This window comes from Lontra canadensis, unplaced genomic scaffold, assembly GCF_010015895.1.
Source record: "Lontra canadensis isolate GAN:19392208 unplaced genomic scaffold, GSC_riverotter_1.0 scaffold18, whole genome shotgun sequence".
Lineage (NCBI taxonomy): Eukaryota > Metazoa > Chordata > Mammalia > Carnivora > Mustelidae > Lontra > Lontra canadensis.
In genome coordinates, this window is record NW_022631012.1 from 21,900,386 (window position 1) to 21,921,591 (window position 21,206).

General features: G+C 44.2%; 1 protein-coding gene across 7 annotated transcripts in view; it reads right to left on the reverse strand.

Moving 5' to 3' along the window:
- MYO1B (myosin IB) overlaps positions 1 to 21,206 on the reverse strand; it is a 177,275-nt gene that overhangs the window by 89,909 nt on the left and 66,160 nt on the right. For all 7 annotated transcript variants that reach the window (XM_032860200.1, XM_032860202.1, XM_032860206.1 and 4 more), the window contains one exon: positions 848 to 942. In XM_032860200.1, the coding sequence (XP_032716091.1) occupies positions 848 to 942 (95 nt within the window). The remainder of the gene's footprint in view (positions 1 to 847; positions 943 to 21,206) is intronic.

The window sequence follows — 21,206 nt, forward strand, 5'->3', positions numbered from 1 at the left end:
TCAGTGCCTGAGGTATGCTGATCTGATCACTTAATAGCCAAGCAAAGTAGGAAAGTTTAAATTCCTTTTTGGCAAAGTAGTAGAATCATCAGAGTCTGAGGTCTAAAACAAGAACATTTTATAGATTAAATAGCTGTGGAAATACCATCTCCCTCCCCTCCTCCTCCCTCAGGGACTTATGGTTCCATCAAAGAAACTCAGTTAAGAAATTAACCTGCCCAAGTGTGGACTCAGAGAACACAGTTCTTCTCAATTTTTTCCCAGTTAGCTGGGCATCATGTGTAAAATCATATTTTTACTCAAAAGCATCATCAATCATATGAATTACCTTTATTAAAAGCACAAGAAAAAAAAAAACATAACCTCTCCATTCAAGGGTCTGTTTTATGGGGAGGTTGCTAGCCCACCTAAAAATATATAGAAAAATCTCAATTCCTTAGGCTTCAAAGACTAGAGGGAAACTAAGCACTTTTTCCGCCTCACTCTTTAGCTGAGGTAAGATGTGCCTGTGGCCTCTCAAAGCCCAAACAATTTGTCATTCGTCAAGGAAGTGGTAAGACCTCACAGGTCTGGGGCCTTAGAGGAAAAGTAAAAGACCTTGAAGTAGATCCGGAATCCAGAAACAGACTCCCATATTGGCTGAAATCCCGTTTCCTCATGTGAGAGATGTTAAGTCCTTCCCAGAGAACATTCCATGATCCTTATCAGCAGCCTCCTCCGAAGGAGCCCTCACAGCGGGCTGTGCAGCTGCATGGTAGTGAGGCCCCACCCGCCCTCTCTCCGTCAGCATCAGCGCAGAGTGTACCTTCCACAGGGGAGAAGGAAGGTTGTCCGGGGCTGGCCTTACCTGTTTTTCCTGCTCCACTCTCCCCGGTAATGAGAATACACTGGTCCTTATCTTGATCTCTTAGGGATCTGTATGCTTCGTCTGACAGGGCAAAGCTGCAGGGGATAATGGGAGAAAAGTCCTTAAAATTCAGCTCATTATCATGTGTTTATCAGATGTAGCCACAGGCTCTTTAAAAGATGGGGAAATATTTTAGATTGGAAGCTGAGACATCAGATTTTATTTCCTTCCAAGTCTTAAAGGAAATAAATAAACCCACCCATCCTTGTGGCCCATGTTACCTTTTCCTTCGTATTCTCTAGGAAACAAAACAGTACCAATTTACCGGACTCTGAAGATTTGCTTTATTAAACCAAATGTGACCCTTAAGGTTCATCGTATTAGAATCTGGGAAAGTCAGAGAACCAAGGAGAAAATGTCACAGCCCATGTCCAAAACTGGGATGTAGAGGTTTTCAGAATACACTAGTTTCAAAACAATGAGAAAAAATTTTTTCAAACATTAGAAAAACGCTATCAAATACCAAATAGCTGGTGTTAGCATCATTCAGCTAAAGACAGAACTACTGCCTTCCCAGACATGCGAGTGAAGCTGTACCACCCACGCGAGGCCCGCAGTATCATGTGTCTGCCATGGGCCTTGTCCAGTCCCTCAAGGTCCTCACTGGGCCCTGTGAGGACAAAGGACCCCCTATCAAGACCAAGTCCGTCCACAGATTGATCTTCCCTGCCTTAAAGTTTACAAACAAGGTAAAACGTGCCCCCGAGCTAACTGAAAAATAATCCTGACAATATGGTACTGTGTTTAAAACAGGTAAAGTCCCTCTTCTAATTCATTTGTCAACAAGGACTTCCCGAGAGTCTATGTTGTAGAAGGAACATGCTGGGAATGGAAAGGTAAGTCAGGCTCGGCCCTGGCTCAGGAATTCTCAGTCAAAAGCAGGGGAGGGAGACAGAAACAGAAAACAGCAACCCAACAAGTCAAAAGCAAGAGAGAGATACGTGCAAACACTGCAGATCAAGACAGAGGCCTCGGGGGATGGGGAATGGAAGGGCACAATCTTCAGGGGCAGAAAAACAAGTCCTAAAGAATATAGTAGCAAGATTAAGGGCTTCTAGGCAACAAAGCAAAAGACCAAATAACCCAGAGTGCAGGGTGGAGGGGTAGCCATGAGCCGTCGCTCGCTGCTGGAAGGCAAAGCGTAAGAAGGGACAAATGAGCGACAAGCTAGAGAAGGAGATGGGCAGACTCCGAATCAGAACACAGATGGTAAGGGAGCCACACTCCAGGACTGTAAGCAGGAGAGTGTCAGGATCAGGTAAGAATTAGATAAAAATAGCAATATACCAGCACTGTCTCCAAGCCTTTCCTATTTAATCATTTTAAACCTCATAACAAAACTACCAAGAATAAATTATTATTAATCCCATTTTCAGATGGTGAAACTGTGGCAGGGAAGATGTGATGTGCCAAGGTCACACAGCCAATGGGACACGGCAGAGCCAGCCTGGAGCCCTGCTCCTGGCCACTGGGATACAAGGCCACCGCATATGGGACAGGGCCAGGAGTACACAGGAGACCAGGCTGGAGACCAGGAGGCCAGTGCAGGGCGGGGCTCTAGGGAGAGTTCAAACTTGGCTAACCAGACCACAGACAGCCTTTCATTCAATGACTTCGGCTCTTCTTGAGAGAGTGTGTCGCGCCACTCATGCTGACAATTTACAGAGCACCGCTGATGTGCCAGGATGAGATGCTCACATACAATCAGATCTGATCCTTCCAACAGTCTATGAAACAAAGGTTAGCCTCCTCAAAGAAAAATGACCCAACTCAGACTGAGACATGACATGACATGTCTGTGAGCCCTTTCCCAGGGAAGGCATAACTTGCACCCAGAAATACCGCATACCGCATTCTTCCCCTCATGTCACATCCTCTTAGGACTGTGATCTTATCTTCTGGCTGGACTACTGTGGGGTCCTCAAAGAGCCACCTTACTCTAGAACCGTGATTTCAACGAGCCCAGTGCCTAGCCCATGGTAAGTGAACCCTACATCCAGCTGCTCAATCAATGCATGAAGAAGAAGACAGAATGTAAATATCTAGCACAAAGGGCTTTTTCCTGTGACCAGCGCACAGTGATCTCCTTCTGCCCACCAAGGTCTTACTCGCCCCTCAAATCCTTCTCAGTCATTCCCTGTGAACCAGCACCTTGCTCACCCACCCCCCAAGACCGCTCAGCATCCTTCTCTCCTGTTCTCTGATGCCCCCGGGTGAAAACAAGCACGCCCCGGTGTGCACCGCTACATACCAGGGAAAGTGAAAACCACAGGGACTGTGGGAGCGGAACACAACCTGGGCTGGATTCTCTACACGGAGACCCACAGCTCACCACCGACCTGACCTCGAGCCAGCTGCTTACCCCTGGCCCAACGGCAGTTTCTTCCCGTACGGACTGGGAGAATGGAGCTGCATCCTTAAGTTATCCAGCTGTTTAAGAGCTCCGTACGTGTTGTAAAGCCCTAAATAAATGCGTGAAATCTTTCTGTGTTACAATCAGTTACACCCACATCTTCTTATCCCTTCCCTGAACGTAAGCTCCTCTAGGGCAGAGTCTTTCTGTCTAGTTAATCTCTGTGCCATCCTGCATAGTTATAAACACAAGACCCTGTAATACCAAGATATGGAAGAATGAAGAGGGAATTCTCTCCAAGCTTTGACAAAGTCACTACTGGAGTGAGGCCCACAGAATGGTAATTAGGAGATTTGTTTCTTCTTTGTTTCTTCTCATGAACTTCCTGAGGGAAAGAAAAGCGGTGTTTCGACTTCTCACCAGCCTCACTAACACATCACGGCAAAAACAAGCGAATCTTTCCCAATCCGTACGCTGACCGCACGGGTGAACATACACCTTCCCTGCGCTCCTAAGACCACAAGTTACTTATGCGCCGCACCATTCACAGACCCTGAATGATGCGGAAGTACTCCTCGCATGAGTAACGACAGAAGACTGTGTGTGTGCGTGTGTATGTGTATACTGCATGCACACGCACACGCACGCACACACGAGGCTTTAGAAGATCACCAAGGGACCCCACCATGGGTTTATTTCACATCAAAACACTGAAGTTAAACACTTGGTTTTACTTAACTGCCATCCCCCCAAACTGGGCTTGATTCATCTAGTGCGCTATATTTTCATGTAAGATAAAAGCTAAAAGGGAAAGCTATTCTTTCTCTGGGCAGCCACGGAGTTCTAAGTGCCCTGAAATATGCCAGCTGAGGCACGTAAGCACGGGAAAAACTGGGTCGGACATACTGACACACCCGACCCCAGCACAGCACCCCCGTGATCATCCGCTGACCTCGTATAACCTCAGATCGGGACTTGCACTTATTTAAAACAATGACTGAGGGGCAGCCACGAAGGACACAAGCCCTGCTCCCGGTCTTGGGCTTCTCTCTGGCCACACCGGCAGGCACCCGGCACCGAGGCCAACACTTAAACTACAGACTGAAGCCACATGCCCATCCTCCAAGCTACTCTGTAATTAAGGAACCTAAATAAATCTTTAGAGAAGTTTTTACTTAAAAACACTTGCGATCCATATGCTTCGCATTATTTTGTGAGCGTGTCAGCACTGCTATTCACCGCACGCCCAAATGAACGGTTTATTCTAATGCGATGACGATAGCGGCAGGGCGAGCACGGGTTCTGGGCCCCGCCACATCAAGGGCGCGGTTTCGCGCACTTCTTCTGTCCTCTAGTTGAGCTCTAAGAATAGAGACGGCCTGACACGTGAAAGCCAGTCTCGGCCCCCCTTCACTTCCAGATCAGCTGCATGGCTGTTCTGCTCGTGGAGTGAACTTTCCCCAGCACCAGGGATGCTCACTGCATCCCCGAAGGGCTGTTACCTACCGCTTTTCAGTTTTAGGAGTATGGTTTGGGGCTCGTGTTATTTCCCATCGGTGGGAACGTAGGGCTGCACGTTCACAATTATCTAACCAGTATTCCCGTTCCTCCCCCATCGTCTTTCTGTTCAGAATGTTCATCTCACCAGCGGCTCTGCTTTCACGGTCATCAAAGGTAACGGCACGGCTCCTTTGCCCCAAACTCCATGCTCTCCATGTCCTGCAGTCTCCTTTCTAAGTTTATTTCATCTACAACGCAAAGTAGGAAAGACGACAGCAAATACGTCGCCACTACCTACAGCGTATGTGTTTCCCAGCAGACCTCAAGTTTTCACTCGCTCTGGATCTCCCATAATGAGTTGCTTGAGATGTTCCCCACGAGCAGGGTACCCACTTTGTTAGTCTGTCATCTCCATGAGCCAAAGTTTAACAGAACAAAATCTGTTGTAGGAAACTTCCCTGAATTTAGGTAACTGTTTCTAACAATTTATTTCATGACATTTTCTTCAAAAGCTCTCAAAATGGTATTGCCTTTAATTCAATCCTGAAATCTAGAATATTTTTGAATCACATTAGGGAAATTCTGCTTCTGACTTTAATCCTCTGAGGATAGTCAGCCTCAAATTTCATATCTATAAGTCAGATCTACAAACCTCCGCTATTTTTTTTTCTTTCTAGCTCTGGCTCAGCCCTAAAAACTAGGTTTTTCCAAAATCAGGTAACACACACAACAAGGTGTTTTTCAAAAATTCCTAATCTCCAAGTGTTCCACCAATTTCTAAGTTCATTTGAACCTGATCAAGGGCTGAGAGAGTCCACAAGAAGGACAGAGAAGAGAAGGAAAAGAAGGGATAATTATGTATGGTGTGTTTTGCGTGGAAACCATGAGGGTTGTTTATTTGTCTGCTTATTTTTAAGGAGAGGCACAATGTTGGTCTTCCTTGTAAAACATTATTGCAGGTATCTGTATGTCAATCGTTGCCTCATATTCCTAAGTCAGAAAATGTTCACCCACTTGAAAAACATTACCTTGTTAAATTAGTATTATGCTCTACCATCAGACATTCACCGTATCACATCTGAAGGGAAAACTTCAGGGAAAGTAAGTCAGAGAAAGTCAGAAACTATACCTTTTTATCCTGGAAAGCTTTATTGCATTCTTCTCCTATGCTGGCATAATCATGGTAAATTAACACATTTTTCACAATACAGTTATCCCCTCATAGCCACATTATTGGTAAGTATTTCTCACAATCCAAGCCTCAGAACAACAGAAGATGGAAAACAAAAATAAGTTTCTCCTCAAAATAAACATCAATGGGCAAGATGGTCACTAGAACGCAAAAAGGGAAGACTATGAAAACAAGCATAAAGAACAGGATTGAGGGGAGAGGGATGCTAAATGGACCTACATTTCTTCAAGATTCCCTTATTTTACAATTAAGTGGGACAAAATTAACTCAAAAAGGTCCTGAAAATTATAATACCTGGAATAAAACAAGAGCTACAAAATAATTAAAATTGAATTAAAAAAAAAAAGCCAGAAAAGAAGAATAAACACAGAGGGGACAAACAGAAAATAAATTATTAAATGGTAGACCTAAATTCAACCATACTGATAACTACATTCAATATGAATGGACAAAATATTCCAATTAAAAGGCAGAGGATGTTAGAATGGATATAAGAGCAAAATCCAACTATAGGTTGCCCATAGGAGTCACATGTAAAATATGAAGATAAGAGAGGATGAATGAAAATAACATGAAAAAAGATATACTAGGCCAAAATGACTGGTTAAAAAAACGACATAATACTTTTAAAAAAATACATTAAATCTGAAGAGGTCTCTAGTTGCCATGTAAGAGGGATGCTATGTGGTGACACAGCATATGGCATAGAGCAGATGAGACTTAATTATCTTAAAAAATGAGCTACAATCATTTTTGAATATTATATCAACGCTTAATTTTCTAAATTCATAGACATTTGTATATCCTAAACATAAGTAGCCACACTGCTTTCTTTTTGCTACATAATTGAAAAGGGCTTGTTTCTATTAGCTACAAAACAGAAATAATCTCATCAGGGATGAATCATTTTAAGATGACATCTGTTCTGAAATGACAAAAGTAAAGCATCAAATAAAGCTCAAAAGTCAGGCTTTAAAATAGGGTATGACAAATAGGCACAAAAAGTTTCTTCTTCCTTTAGAATTAACATTAGTTTTTGAAAAACAGACTCTCACACAGTATTTTTGTGAAATTCCAAAGACTGCTTGCATCAACTTCAATGTATACCCGGCCTCTCAGTATTTCTTAATGTGTCACACAAAAATATTTTTTAATCTTTAACAATCAAATGTAACCATCAAGGTGACAAAAATCACAGTATTTAATGTTTCGTATATATAAAATCATTTGCTTGTGTTATAATGTTTCAAGGAACAGCAGAAATCCCTGTGGACAAGAAACTCTTCCTAGAACTTACAAACAAAGCTCTTTATTTCAAATGTTCACATGCTAATTATGGAATATAATCCAAAACAAACAGCAAAGAGCACTGAAGAGGTCATCTTTCAAGATGTTAGAAATCTTATTTATAATCCTCTTGTGATGAAGCAGCTTTGGGGTGTACCCAAATTCTTCTGACCCTATGCACCTAACCATTATCAAAATCACAATGGAGATCCCACGTGCACCTCATCCCGGGCCAGCCAGCCGAGAGTCACTTCTTCTAGAGAGTGCTATCAATGGGGACTGGGCCAAGGGGTGATACTTTTTCAAAGGTGGGTTGCCAAAGCCAGGTCCTGGAGACATGCATTAGGAAGAAACAAGAGGTTTAGAGAGACTAAATTAGGCCAGGAAGGAAAAGGACCGGACTCAAGATATGAAAGCAGCGAGGAGGAAACATCTGCTTTCAGGGCCTGGAAGTCACTCTTTGGAATTTAACACTGATCTCTCATGCTTCTCAGGACTTCCTTCTGAAAATGGTGCCCAAAGCATGCGATGCCACAGGGGGAAAGCCTTCCAGCGGCGCGGCATCCTGCCTGGGGTTTGCAAGCATCCAGAAGCAAAGAGGCTGATTCCAGTCATGAGTGTTTGCTGCTGCAGGGTCTCAGCTCACAGATTAATGAAGAATGAACGGCTTATCCCCTTCGAGATCGAATCAGTCCCTTAATAAGTAAAATGGAAGAGTGTGTGGAGGATGGAAAACAGCCACAGGGCAGGGTTCCCAGGGAGCTCACGGGTACCCAGGAGAGAAGAGATGTACTCTCGGTGTGGGTTCTGAGGGTGACAATTAGGAAAATCTGTCCTCTAGAAGCTTAACATGAAGTCCCCCAAAACAGAGATAAGAGAAGGTAATGAACACATCGGCAATCTACAGACATTCGGAAAAGGAAAAAAATGACTTTTATTGAGAAAGGTATGTCATGGGAAGGTGCAAAATTCCACAGCATAAGCAAGGACAGAGGCTGGGGGCGCACAGATGGCAAGGAGGAAATTACGATATTTCCCCTGTTCAGAAATTAACAAAACACACCTGATTTGGAGGAAAGAACAAAGAGACAATTGGGCTTCTAATTCAAATTCAGTAAGCCCTTTAAGTATTTTTAGGATCCCCTTTAACAAAAGAATACTAACAATCCCCCAATGCTCATAAAAATAATTACCTAGTCATAAATCTATAAAAATAGCCTTTTCTGCTCAAGAGAAACGCAATTTAAACAAATTCCCAACACAACGATTTCCAAGCTTTTTGGAAAAATAGATTATTTCAACTAATTTCGTAGTTCGTTTTTATGACTTTCTTACAAGCAACCAAATTCTGGAAAAACGTCCCCCAAGGGAAGTTATTCCAAAGACATTCCCAATTACCCTTAGGACTTCACGTTTTACTCATTAAAGTAAACAGAATGACTTCAAATTCACAAGCTGCTGATTTTCCAGATAGATGTTCCTTCCTGAGTAAAAGCCTGAAGACGGGCCACTTCCTACGTGGCTCCGTGCGTCTTTGTCCAGCTCAGCACAGATATTCTGATCTAAGGTACCTTACATCGACATCCCGCAGAGGTAAGTCTATTCAGTAAATGGAACCTTTCAGGTTTATGACCTTTAAATATAAACCCGTATCATCGGACTTGGCTAGCCCCTCAGTGCCTGCCCTGTGCGTGGGATTCCATGAAGCTGAGCCCCAGCCTTCCTCCAACAGAAGGCAGAGACACGGGATACTGGCCCGCAGCAGAAGACACTGGGCTAGGGACCTCAGTCAAGGAAGGGCAGAGAAATCTGCCTGCGCTTCTCACAGGAGGCATGGGAATGGGAACCCTAAGGTCACCCTGCTTCGGTTTATTTATTTATTTTCATTAATGCACAGAGCAGAGGGAGTGGGCAATCGTGGAAGGCTGGTACCAACTTCTTCCAGCTCTGCTCTGTGCCTATAGTCCACGGAGCAGCGAGGAGGCAGCTTACACAGCACCGTGTTTGGGGTCTGACATGCAGCAGGCACTTGACAAGGGACTGAAAGGTCAGTGGGGGCGAAGTCTGCACAGTTACCTTACAGAATCAGGGTCACAAATCAATTCACATTTTGGGAAGCAAGATCTGCCACCATGTCATAGGGCAGATGCAGAATTCAATGAAATCAAGAGGATTTCAATTTTAACAGGATGCCTGATAATAAGTAGACACGTGCACATACGCACACACACAGACACACCCCTGTGTATACACAGTGCAACACTACGGAGGGAGGAAAGGGAATAGGGAAAAAGAAGAGGAGGAGGAGGAAGAAGACGACAAAGAGGACGACTTCGATTATTAGCTAAACCCACATAATGATTCCATAAGAGAAACATTTTGGAAATAGTTTTAAGAGAATCCAGTATTCGTTTATTCAATAAGAGCACTCTGTGTGTCTGGCAGAGGAATACAAATGATATCGTCCCCACCCCCACACACCCAGTGTAGAGAAATCTCGTACTATCTAACTAGATAATCATCCAGTCCTGTGAGGACAAGTCCTGTGGTCTGTGTGGCTTACTTCAGAACAACAAAACCTTCCCCTGAGGCATGAGAGGGACTGGAACTAGGAAAAAACTTTTGAATCAAAATTTTGCTTGACTCTTTCATCCAGGTACCCCATAGCTTTCAAACCCACCCCTTTGTCTCCTCCCCATCCTCAGTTTTTTACTGTCTTAGACAAGTTCCTCAATCCTGGTCTGAGCTTCAGAAAGTCTTAAAGGGGTCAATATCCAGGCAAGACTTTTCACGAGTCACCTTGATATAATACTGTCAAAATACAACGTCATTTTTCTACCATGACTCCTTCTCCATCCCTAACCTTGGCCTAGCTTTAGCCAGATTTGAGTTCTTGCTTTTATGTGTTACTGTAACAAAGTTTATTAAAGCCTGCTTCTATAAAGAAAAACTTGTGAAAGCTCAAAGTGCGGTCCTAGGATTCCTGTCTTCCAAAACTAGGGTTCTATGGAGTACTTTCAATTTTAAGTATCACACACTTACAGTGTTCAGGCATCAGGGAGAAGTGTTAGACACGTGTTTGAGGATTTCCTAGGAGACTGGATGGAACTGAAGTGATCCTCGTGGCCCACAGGCTCCCCTCCCTCCCAACTCCCCCCACCCAGGGTTTTAATATGGGGTTGAAAATCTATTCAAATGGGGGCGCCTGGGTGGCTCAGTGGGTTAAGCCTCTGCCTTCAGCTCAGGTCATGATCTCAAGGTCCTGGGATCGAGCCCCGCATCAGGTTCTCTGCTCAGCGGGGAACCTGCTTCCCTTCCTCTCTCTCTGCCTGCCTCTCTGCCTACTTGTGATCTCTGTAAATAAACAAAATCTTTAAAAAAAATAAAATAAAATCTATTCAAATGAAGTTTGTAAATTGAGGACATAGATAAAATGCAGAAACCTTTCCTCTTGATTTCCCTAAAGAAAACAAATGAGTCCATTATTACATAGCCAAATCCTTGTCTTGATTTTTTTTAAAAAAAACTCAGTGATTGGAGCACTGGGTGGCACAGCTAGTTAATGTCCAACTCTTGGTTTCAGCTCAGGTCATGATCTCGGTGTCTGAGACTGAGCCTGCTCTGGGCTCTGCGCTCAGCAGGAGTCTGCTTGAGATTCTCTCCCTCTGCCCCTCCCAGTGCACTCTCTCTCCCTAGAATAAAGAAATAAATCTTTAAAAAAAAAAAAAAAAAGGTATTCAGTGATTGAAGGGAACAAGTCAGAGAACCGCAAATCAGACTATGGAGATAGAAACCCCCACCCCGCCCCCCTCCCTTCAACCCCTATAACCCAAAGAGCAGGCTCTGGGCTTGGGATGACTGACAGCCCTCTCTAAGAAGACGGAAGGGTGACTACTTCTTACTGGGTGTGTCTTCCAGATGGTTCTCACTCCCACTCCCTCCCATACCCGGTTCTGTTCTCCACCCAAGGGAAAGGACTTCATGATAAGGTACGGAAGGCTCAAGATGCCAGGAGGGCTGTTTTGTACAGTAGTTACTGCTTTCTACATGTTGCTTGTTTCTTTTAATGTGAAAATGTTTGCCTTTTTAAAATGGCTTCAAAGTGGCCACATAAGAATGGGTAATCCAAAAATACCAAATGCCACTCAGCCCGCAGACGGCTTCCCTGCAACCCTCCTGCGAATGTGCCACTCCCTCCTGGACAAGCGTCCCTGGCTCTCCACCCGCCGCATAGCGTGGCCCAGCACTTCTGCAGGAAACGATGCAACAGCAAGAAGATTCAACGTTGACCCAGAGAGAGGGCCCTGAGGCTCCAAAGGGCTCTGACCCGTCTCCTGTACCATGCCATCCCAAATGGCACAACTCCAAAGGGACCTCAAAGACAGAGCACTCAAACATCTGCCTCCAAGCACTTTAAGCCATTTCACGAGGTCGACAAGGGGCTACAAGGAAGCGGCTGCAGTGACACATCACATGCACTGATCACATATTTGAGAGAAAGAAACACTCGGATCTTCGAGCGGGAGGGGAATGTTTATTGCCAGATGTCCGCATCTGACAAGGCATGGTCCTTAGAGACCAAACTTTGAGAAACTAAGAATAAAGTCCTAAAAGTCAGCCATCACCATCCCATATGAGCTGGGCAGGGGCGAGGGACCCTACAGGAGAACCGACTATGCCAAAGGCACTCGGGTTACAAACACGGGGTCCCTGAGAGTGAGGCACAGTGCCGGTGGATGTTTTTGTTATAGAATATAAGACCAAGACCAGCTTCTATCTTCAACACAAAACCTTGAACTCAAAAACATCCTTCATCTGTCTCTTGACTGGTTCCTGCTTACCCCGAGAAGTAAAAATAAGACAGGTCCTCACACAGAATCCAGTCTCTAGGAGCTTGCTTTCTCACGGGTGTGCTGCTCATTAAAAATCAAGCAAGGCTCGTTCCAGGAGTGGGTCTAGCTCTCCTCCCTGGTTCATCTCCCTGCCGGTTCCCCTTCGCTTTGCTGCCCCCACCAAACACCCTCTTCCCTCGGAGCTCCCTGCCTACATACCTTTAAAATCCCACTTACACGTCTATTATATCCCTAGCATATGGTGTTTCAATTTTTGGACTTTTTTTTTTATTACAGTTTCTCTCCCTTGAGAGCAGGAATTATGACTCACCATCTCCGTGCCTGACATATAATATATGCTCAGAATAAATTTCTGTAATGAATCCTAACAGTCTTTTCTCCTGGTCATGCAAGAAATTGACAAAATTAATTTATGGTGTTTTCAAACCTGTGTTTGCTTACCAACTATTTAATTAAAAAAAAACAACACACCTAATAGTGGAGAAATCCAAAGAAATATTACGACTCAAGTATGCATATGTAAGTACGCATTCATGTATTTACGAGAAAGAGCTCCACAAATTTAAAATACTCAAAGAAAAAAAGTCAAAGAGAGATAGGATTCTGCTTTACATTTGCTAGCTGAAATTCTTCATTTAGGTTATGTTTTAGTATTCAGCAATTCTCCCTAATGCCGGTCTGTATACGTCCTATTTGAAGACACAGGCAAGTGATCACCTAAAATCTTCTGCCTTAGAAAGGCTGAGTGTGATGATACTTGCACTAGTAACACTCCAGACCCTGCAAGTTCCTCAACGAGGAGGCAGAAGCAATTAGTCATCTCCAGGCCCGGCTGCTGAGAATGTGCTGCCTCCCACCCACCTTCCTAGAGACCCACCTGATACGACCTCTCTTCTCCAAGAGCCTTACAGGCACTTTTCTGCGTTCCCAGAGCGAATTATCGTGTTTATCCTTAATTTCCTTCCAGAGTCTGGTAACCCTAGCTCTGGAGTGCCTACAATCCACCCGCCGGGAACCGGCGTGGCAGCAGAGGGTGTCAGCGAAAATGAGGATGTCTCTGTTCTCCGGACTCTCGAGTTCAAGCCCCTCCCCCCACCACAAGCTTGTAAGAGTCATGCCCCTCACAGACCCTTCTGCAAGAAGGTACAGAGTCAATGTCCCGAATCTATGGTCTTCAGGACAGATTTTCTGCACCAAGAAAATCACTGGGACTGTCAAGAGGCGGGGCACGCAACGTTTTTGTCAGATGAACAAACCAATACATCTCCGTCATTCAAACGGATAAAAACGCGGCAACAGCCCTCTGCTCCGCTCCCTGAGTCTTTCTCACCCACATGCCACGGAATCCCACCTGCTTCGTGACAGGTTCTAGAATCATGCCCAGTTACCCTCCCTGGAGCTCCCTATATGCCAGGAGTAGGCCTAGTGGTAGAGAAGGAAAGTCGACAATATTTGGAACAAAGGCGTACTTCTCAGTGGTTCCAGCACGGAGCACTCATTGGAGGAGGATCTCCCCGCAACCCAAATAAAACAGTCATTCGAGTAGTGAACCCTGAATCCTAGAAGTACCTTCTGGTTGTAACCTTATGCTAAGGTTTTAAAAAAAGAAAACACACACATGTGCAGGTACATATATAACTGCTCTCCCCTAATGGGCATTCGTCAGAGCCCTGCTGATGGAGAAAATACCAGTCTGCAATCGCTCCCCAGGTGACAGACGGGCCCGATGACTGGGACCGTCCCCCGCCCCACGTAACTGCCCAATCACCATCATAAACTAGCGCAAGTCCGGAGAATCGTCCTTTTTTTTTTTTTTAACTTCTTTTTAAGATTTTATTTATTTATTTGACAGAGAGAGACAGTGAGAGAGAGAACACAAGCAGGGCGAGTGGGAGAGGGAGAAGCAGGCCCCCCTCGGGGCAGGGAGCCCAACACAGGCTTGATCCTGAGCCTAAGGCAGATACTCAATGACTGAGCCACTCGGGCGCCTGAGAATCTTCTATTTATCTCATTTTATGGCCCACATCTCTACAGAGCGGAGGGGGCCATCTATGCAAACAGGTCTCCGTTTGCTGCATTAATATTTTCAAATTGATGACCACCCATCACTCACTGGATTTAAAATTAAGCCTCTGGGGACGCCTGGGTGGCTCAGTTGGTTAAGAGTATGCCTTTGGCTCGGGTCATGATCCCGGGGTCCTGGGATTGAGTCCTGCACTGGGCTCCCTGCTCAGTGGGGAGCCTGCTTCTCTCACTCTCTGCCTGCTGTTCCCCCTGCTTGTGCTCTCTCTCCCACAAATAATTTTTTTTTTAAATCACATAAATCCTTAAAAAAAAAAAAAATCAAGGCTCTGTCTTTTCTTGACGACAGAGTGTGGACTCTGGGACACACTCAGAGAACACAACCTCTAAATGTCAGCAGAACACCTTTCATTCAAAGCCCAGTAATGAGGAAACAGAAACCAAACAAAGGGAACACAAAAAACTGTCACGGAACTATCACCGGAAGGAGAAAGTGCGATCTCCCTGTTCCCTGCGTTCCCTGCGTCAGCGCCAACCACCAGGAAGCCAGCTCCCCGTTTGGTGCTTCTTAACCTCGCATGCACACGGGAGCACCCCTGGCGCTGATGCCTTGCTCCTCGGTGCCCCACAACTCCACAGGCTCCAGTCAGTTCCGCAGTGGTCCCACGGAGCACCCAAGATGACAACCAGTGCCTTACGTGTCCCATGGACTTCCTCTGGCTCACCCGTGCTTCGGGTGGGATGTCCCCTTTAGAGGCTGAAGCTTCCTTAGCTTCCAGGCAAGCAGCGTAAGAAGCAGCGATATAAAATTCACTGCCCTGTTTTCTGCAGAGAAATTTTGTTGTTCAAGATGACATTCTTGACATGCTCAGTCCCAGAAGAGAAATGTCTTTCAAATCTAACTGGTAAGGCGAACTTGAGCAACTCAAGTGCTTTGATCTTATGTGCAAAAATGATTTTGTAACTGATCATATTTTCCTTTTGGTTCTGACTACGAGGAAATGAAACTCCAAGTTCAATAACCATACAGGACATCAGGGTATTAACTTTTGCTTGGGTCTCCTTTACTTTGTTTCTTTTACTCTGACTTTAAAAAAGTTAGTCATTTTATAATATTGGCTATAAATTGGTAAGCTGTCTGTCAACTTCCAATGTGGGGAGGGATATAATAATTAACTCCCAGTCACATTCCTCACACATTTCTGAACTATAAAAAAGCCAAATAATGCAACAGTGTCACTAAAATCAATGCAAACAGTAATAGCTCTTCTTTGGGTTTTGTTCGTTTTTGTTTTTGTTTTTTTTGATGGGGGGAGATGATACATTGATGGGTGGATGGATAAGTAGTTAGGTAGACAGACAGACAGATAAATCTGCTTCACAATATTTGAGCCCTCGGGCGCCTGGATGGCTCAGTGGGTTAAAGCCTCTGCCTTAGGCTCGGGTCATGATCTCAGGGTCCTGGGATCAAGCCCCACATCTCTGTTCAGCAGGGAGCCTGCTTCCAACCGTCTCTCTGCCTACTTGTGATTTCCGTCTGTCAAATAAATAAATAAAATCTTTAAAAAAAAAAAAGAAAAGAATATATGAGCCCTCTTATAAGCACAGCTAAGAAAGGCAATGTCTCAGAAATTTTTTCATGTATTCACTTAAAACTCTGACATTCAAAACTATTCACAAGTCTTCAGCATCAAGCAGAATAAATTATATCAACAATGAGTGGAGAGAAACTTCGAAAGGATTTTGTTCTGCCACATGTTTTGGAAACAGGAATTCTGAATACACGACTGTTGACATGGATTCCATATCTGTTGAAATCATTCACACATTCCTAATGTTGTGCTTTCTCCCTTATTCCTCACCCAACTTTATGAAACGTCCTAGTTTTTCTGTAAAAATCCAATATTCTTCTCCTTTCTTGCTCATTCCAAGAGGACTCTTGCCTTATATGCTTTTATGAAGATACTAACAAGGACACATATACTTATGAAAATGTATCCTCCTGTTCACTGAGATCTCCAATGTAAACCAACTCTCAGCTACTAATAACTCAAAAACAGTGAAGATTCATTTCCTGACAGTCACCTCTAAAAAGAGAATTGGAAAATATCTGCTTTCTCTTTAGTGTAAATAAGGTCTCTCAGTTACATCTCCAAGTTGACTGAGGAGTTTCTGTCCCAAGTGCCCAGTGGATAATGAAGCTGGAAAGGGGCAAACCCAACCTTCAAATCTAGATTTGTTGGCAAACTCTGATAACTCTAATGTAGATCAGGACCTCCGGTGTAGAAACTCCAAAGAATGAAAGCCCCACATATGCACCACGAACTATTCAAGACAACTGAGGCAAACTTTACATTCACTAACATTAAAGAAAATTTCTAACAACTTGTTTTCCTAAAATATCCCCGATAAGTAGAATCATACACCCATAGAATCTTCCACTTGAAAGGAACCCTAGAATTAAATATTTCCCATTCATAAATTCTTTGTTGACATCCACAACTCAAAGAGCACAACTGTACTGACAGTACAAGTTAATCTGTGAATATTCTCAACATACACTCAAATCTCATCCTTGAATAACTTCATTATTTTGTTCTCTATTATGACTATTTAAAGGAGTTGTTTCCTATACTGTAAAAACTGTACTAGACCATCTGAAACTCCTCCCTCTTCTCTCCTCCTTTGCTTGCAGCAGTCCCTAACTACCAAGCTAAGACAAAGTCTTTACAATTTGGCTTCGTCTTTTGATATGAATTCCTGGAACATGAGGTATTTTTTAACATGTGATTAAGGCTTATTGGACCTAGTTACATGATATTACAGACTCTGCCACGGGCCAGCCGCTGCTCTGGGCACTGGGAACGCATTGAACGTCTGCAGGGTGAGGTGCAGGGGGAAGGCAGGCCGTGAGGAGAGTAAAGTACCACTGGCCAGGAGGGGGTGAGAAGAGAAAGAAAGCAGGGAGGAGGAAGAGCGAGCGCTGAGACAGGGCAGAAAGGGAGAAAGGGGCGCAGGCTGCAGCCCTTGGAGAGGATACAGTGAGAGGGTGACATCTGAGCCAAGAACCGAAGGAGGTGAGGAAGGAGGACATGCGGAGATGACAGATAGGTAGGGACATCCCGAGACAGGTAGGTAGGTGGGCAGATGATTGACAGACATACACGCACCCCCACAGAGGCTGAGGGGCTAGGACGTTCCAAGCAGAGAGAACACTAAGTACGAAGCTCCCAACATTCAAGTACGCATCTGGCTTAAGAGCCGAACAGAATCCTGTTCTAACGACCCGTGCTACTTCAGTGCTCTGGTTCATGCTTTCAAAAGGCTGGCTGGCAATGATTTTTCACCATACCTCCGGAAACACTGACCTACCAATATTAATAGTGACAATGAGTGAGATACTTAATTTGGCGCTCTTGTACCATTCAAAGGCAACAGAAAATTTAGTCTACTCCCAAAAGGAGATACTGTGCTGTAGGTAAAACAAAATGTGCACATGTGAGATAACCTGCTTCTTTTTAGTAAGTGCTTAGAGATATATATCAACTGGAGCTTGCTTTTCATATTTAATAAAAGTATTTACAAAAAAAAGGGATATTTTTCCAGATTAAGAGGATGCAAGAAAAGTATATAAAGGATATACTTCAAATATTTTTACAAGTACTTGATGAGGACCAAAATTAACAAGAGGATCGTATAAACTTGGAAGTAAAATTCAGAAGAAACGTATTATGTACATTATATAAGATGAAAATACAGAGTGACATTAAATATTGGGCGTGAAGAGGTAGGTTTTGGTTTTCCCACCATGAAAATTAAGATTATTGCCTTAAAATTAGAATCTGGTGGTCAGAAATAATATTACAATACTTCTGTAATCATTTCTAAAATTTTAATACTTCTTCACCTTCTATCTTTGACTATATCCACATTTGGAAAAAGAAATTAACTAAAATTGTCCTTAAGCACAGCTTAAGCTTCCCAGCGTGGGGGAAATTCAGTTTTAGTTATTCACCACCCATCTGGGAAGGGTTGAATCCAAAAAAATTAACATTGCACTGGCTTAAATTTCAAAGCTGGTTAGAACTATTTTGCCACAATTCCCAAAAGATGAATACGTAAATTCATACAGATGAGGTCAGCACCAAATTTTCTAAAACTCCCAGTAAACATACTGTTTGCAAGAAAATCAATAATATGGGAGTTGCACCAAAGGCAGATATATTGCCACAAACTATCAAAGCATTTAAACGCATCTTCAATGTTCACATATCAACTACTCCTGTAAACAAGAACAATGAAATGTGACACTACTGAAACCTTTGTTTATAATAAACCAATAAGCAACTAGCCTCTATGCTGAACAGGAATGTGAAGAAAAAAGAAACAATAGAAACATGAAAAATGAGTGAAGCTTTACTCTTTTTTAAAAAATGATCTTATTTATTTATTTATTTATTTATCTGAGAGAGAGAGAGAGAGAGAGCGAGAGCGCGCGCGCGCGCACTCAGGAGCGGGAAGGAGGGGTAAATGGAGAAGGAGAAGCAGACTCCCCGCTGAGCAGGGTACCACATGCTGGGCTCAGGGCTGGATCCCAGGACCCCAAGATCATGACCGGAGTTTAAGGCAGACACTCAACAGAATGAACCACCCAGGCACCCTGAAAAGTTTTACTTTTATAGTTTAAAGTGCATTCAGAGGGGGAGACGACCATGAGAGACTATGGACTCCAGGAATCAAACTCAGGGTTTTCCAGGGGGGCGGGGAATGGGTGAGCCCGGTGACAGGTATTAAGGAGGGCACGGATTGCAGGGAGCACTGGGGGTTATACACAAATGATGAATCATGGAACACGACATCAAAGACCAATGATGTGGGGCTCTTGGATGGCTCAGTGGGTTAAAGCCTCTGCCTTCGGCTCAGATCATGATCCCAGGTTCCTGGGATCGAGCCCCACATCAGGCTCTCTGCTCCGCAGGGAGTCTGCTTCCTCCCCTCTCACTCTCCCTGTCTCTCTGCCTACTTGTGATCTCTCTCTCTCTATCAAATAAATAAAATCTTTAATTAAAACAAAAACAAAAACAATGATGTTCCCTATGACCCTGCCATTGCACTACTGGGTATTTACCCCAAAGATACAGATGTAGTGAAAAGGGCCATCTGTACCCCAATGTTCATAGCAGCAATGGCCACGGTCGCCAAACTGTGAAAAGAACCAAGATGCCCTTCAACAGACGAATGGATAAGGAAGATGTGGTCCATATACACTATGGAGTATGATACCTCCATCAGAAAGGATGAATACCCAACTTTTGTAGGAACATGGACGGGACTGGAAGAGATTATGCTGAGTGAAATAAGTCAAGCAGAGAGAGTCAATTATCATATGGTTTCACTTATTTGTGGAGCATAACAAATAGCATGGAGGACAAGGGGAGATGGAGAGGAGAAGGGAGTTGAGGGAAATTGGAAGGGGAGGTGAACCATGAGAGACTACGGACTCTGAAAAACAACCTGAGGGTCTTGAGGGGGCGGGGGGTGGGAGGTTGGGGGAACCAGGTGGGGGGTATTAGGGAGGGCACGTATTGCACGGAGCACTGGGTGTGGTGCAAAAAAACAATGAATACTGTTATGCTGAAAAGAAATAAAAAAACAAACGAACAAAAAAACCCCAATGATCTACTGTATGGTGACTAACATAATAAAAAAAATTATGAAAAAATAAAATGCATTCAGCCCACAATGAGTGTAGAGATCACTTAAAAAATCAAAAAAAAAATTAGAAAGAGAAAAAAACCTTTAATAAAGTTAAAATGCATTCAAATAAGATTAGTGAAAATACACTGTGATTACAGTCGTGATGAGGAAAAAATATCTGAAAGTACTTCAAGAGGACCTGTTTTCTTTCAAAATTACACTACTGACCTCGCGCGTAAATTCACGCAGAGGCGTCCTTTACACAGCACCGCAGAGCCCAGCAAGCAGGAGGCCCTGCAACACACAGACTAAATCCCCGCTCCCGTCCCCTGCCCCGGCACAGGGGGGGGGCATGTATTTCCCAGAAACCTCTGCAGTTGGCTTGAGCGCACGTGACCTCGCACCGACCAGAGAACAAGGCCTGACCACGCTCTCTCTTCACCTGCCGAAGCAAACCGAAAAGCCATGTGTCGCAGCGATTACAACTGAGAGACAGAAGCAGCTGGGGTACGTGTCACACCTTGGAGCAGAGCCTCTGAGGAAATCCGTGTGACCCTCATCAGACTGTACCGTCCGGGAGAAACAAGCGCTCAGGTGGCCCAGCTGCTGATGTAAAGGCTTGTTACCCCAGCATGACCGACGTCGCTCAGCCTCGATGATTCAGATTTTCACCCGGACAGCCAGGAATGTTGTTAGCAACCAGCACAGAACTGCTGGAGGTTAAAAATAAGTGTTTTCTGGGGCCTCTGGCTGGCTCAGTGGGTTAAAGCCTCTGCCTTCGGCTCAGGTCATGGTCTCAGGGTCCTGGGGTGGAGCCCTGCATCGGGCTCTCTGCTCAGTGGGGAGCCTGCTTCCCCCTCTCTCTCTCTGCCTGCCTCTCTGCCTACTTGTGATCTCTGTCAAATAAATAAATAAAATCTTAAAAAAAAAAAAAAAAAGTGTTTCCTGAGTCCCTAACACTATGCCTCTGAAGTGAGGTTTGGGCGCAGGACATGCCCACAATGAGCCACTGGAGTATGGATGTAAAAGAGAACTGGGGTGCCTGGGGCCTCATTCGATTAAGCCTCTGCCTTCAGCTCAGTCATGATCCCAGAGTCCTGGGATCAAGCCCCGCATCGGGCTCTCTGCTCAGCAGGGAGCCTGCTTCCCCCTCTCCCTCTGCCTGCCCTTCTGCCTGCTTATTTTCTCTGTCAAATAAGTAAGATCTTAAAAAAAATCTTCTTTTTTGAGGTCTTTATTCATCTCCCCCCCAATACTTGTGTATATTTTACGATGTGCACAGTATATTACTGTGTTATTACTTGAAGTTAATTATAAACAAACACAGTGGACGGACTTTAAGAGCACTGAGGTCTTAAGGTTAGAAAAGGAGTGTAACGTAAGGCCTACGTCCCA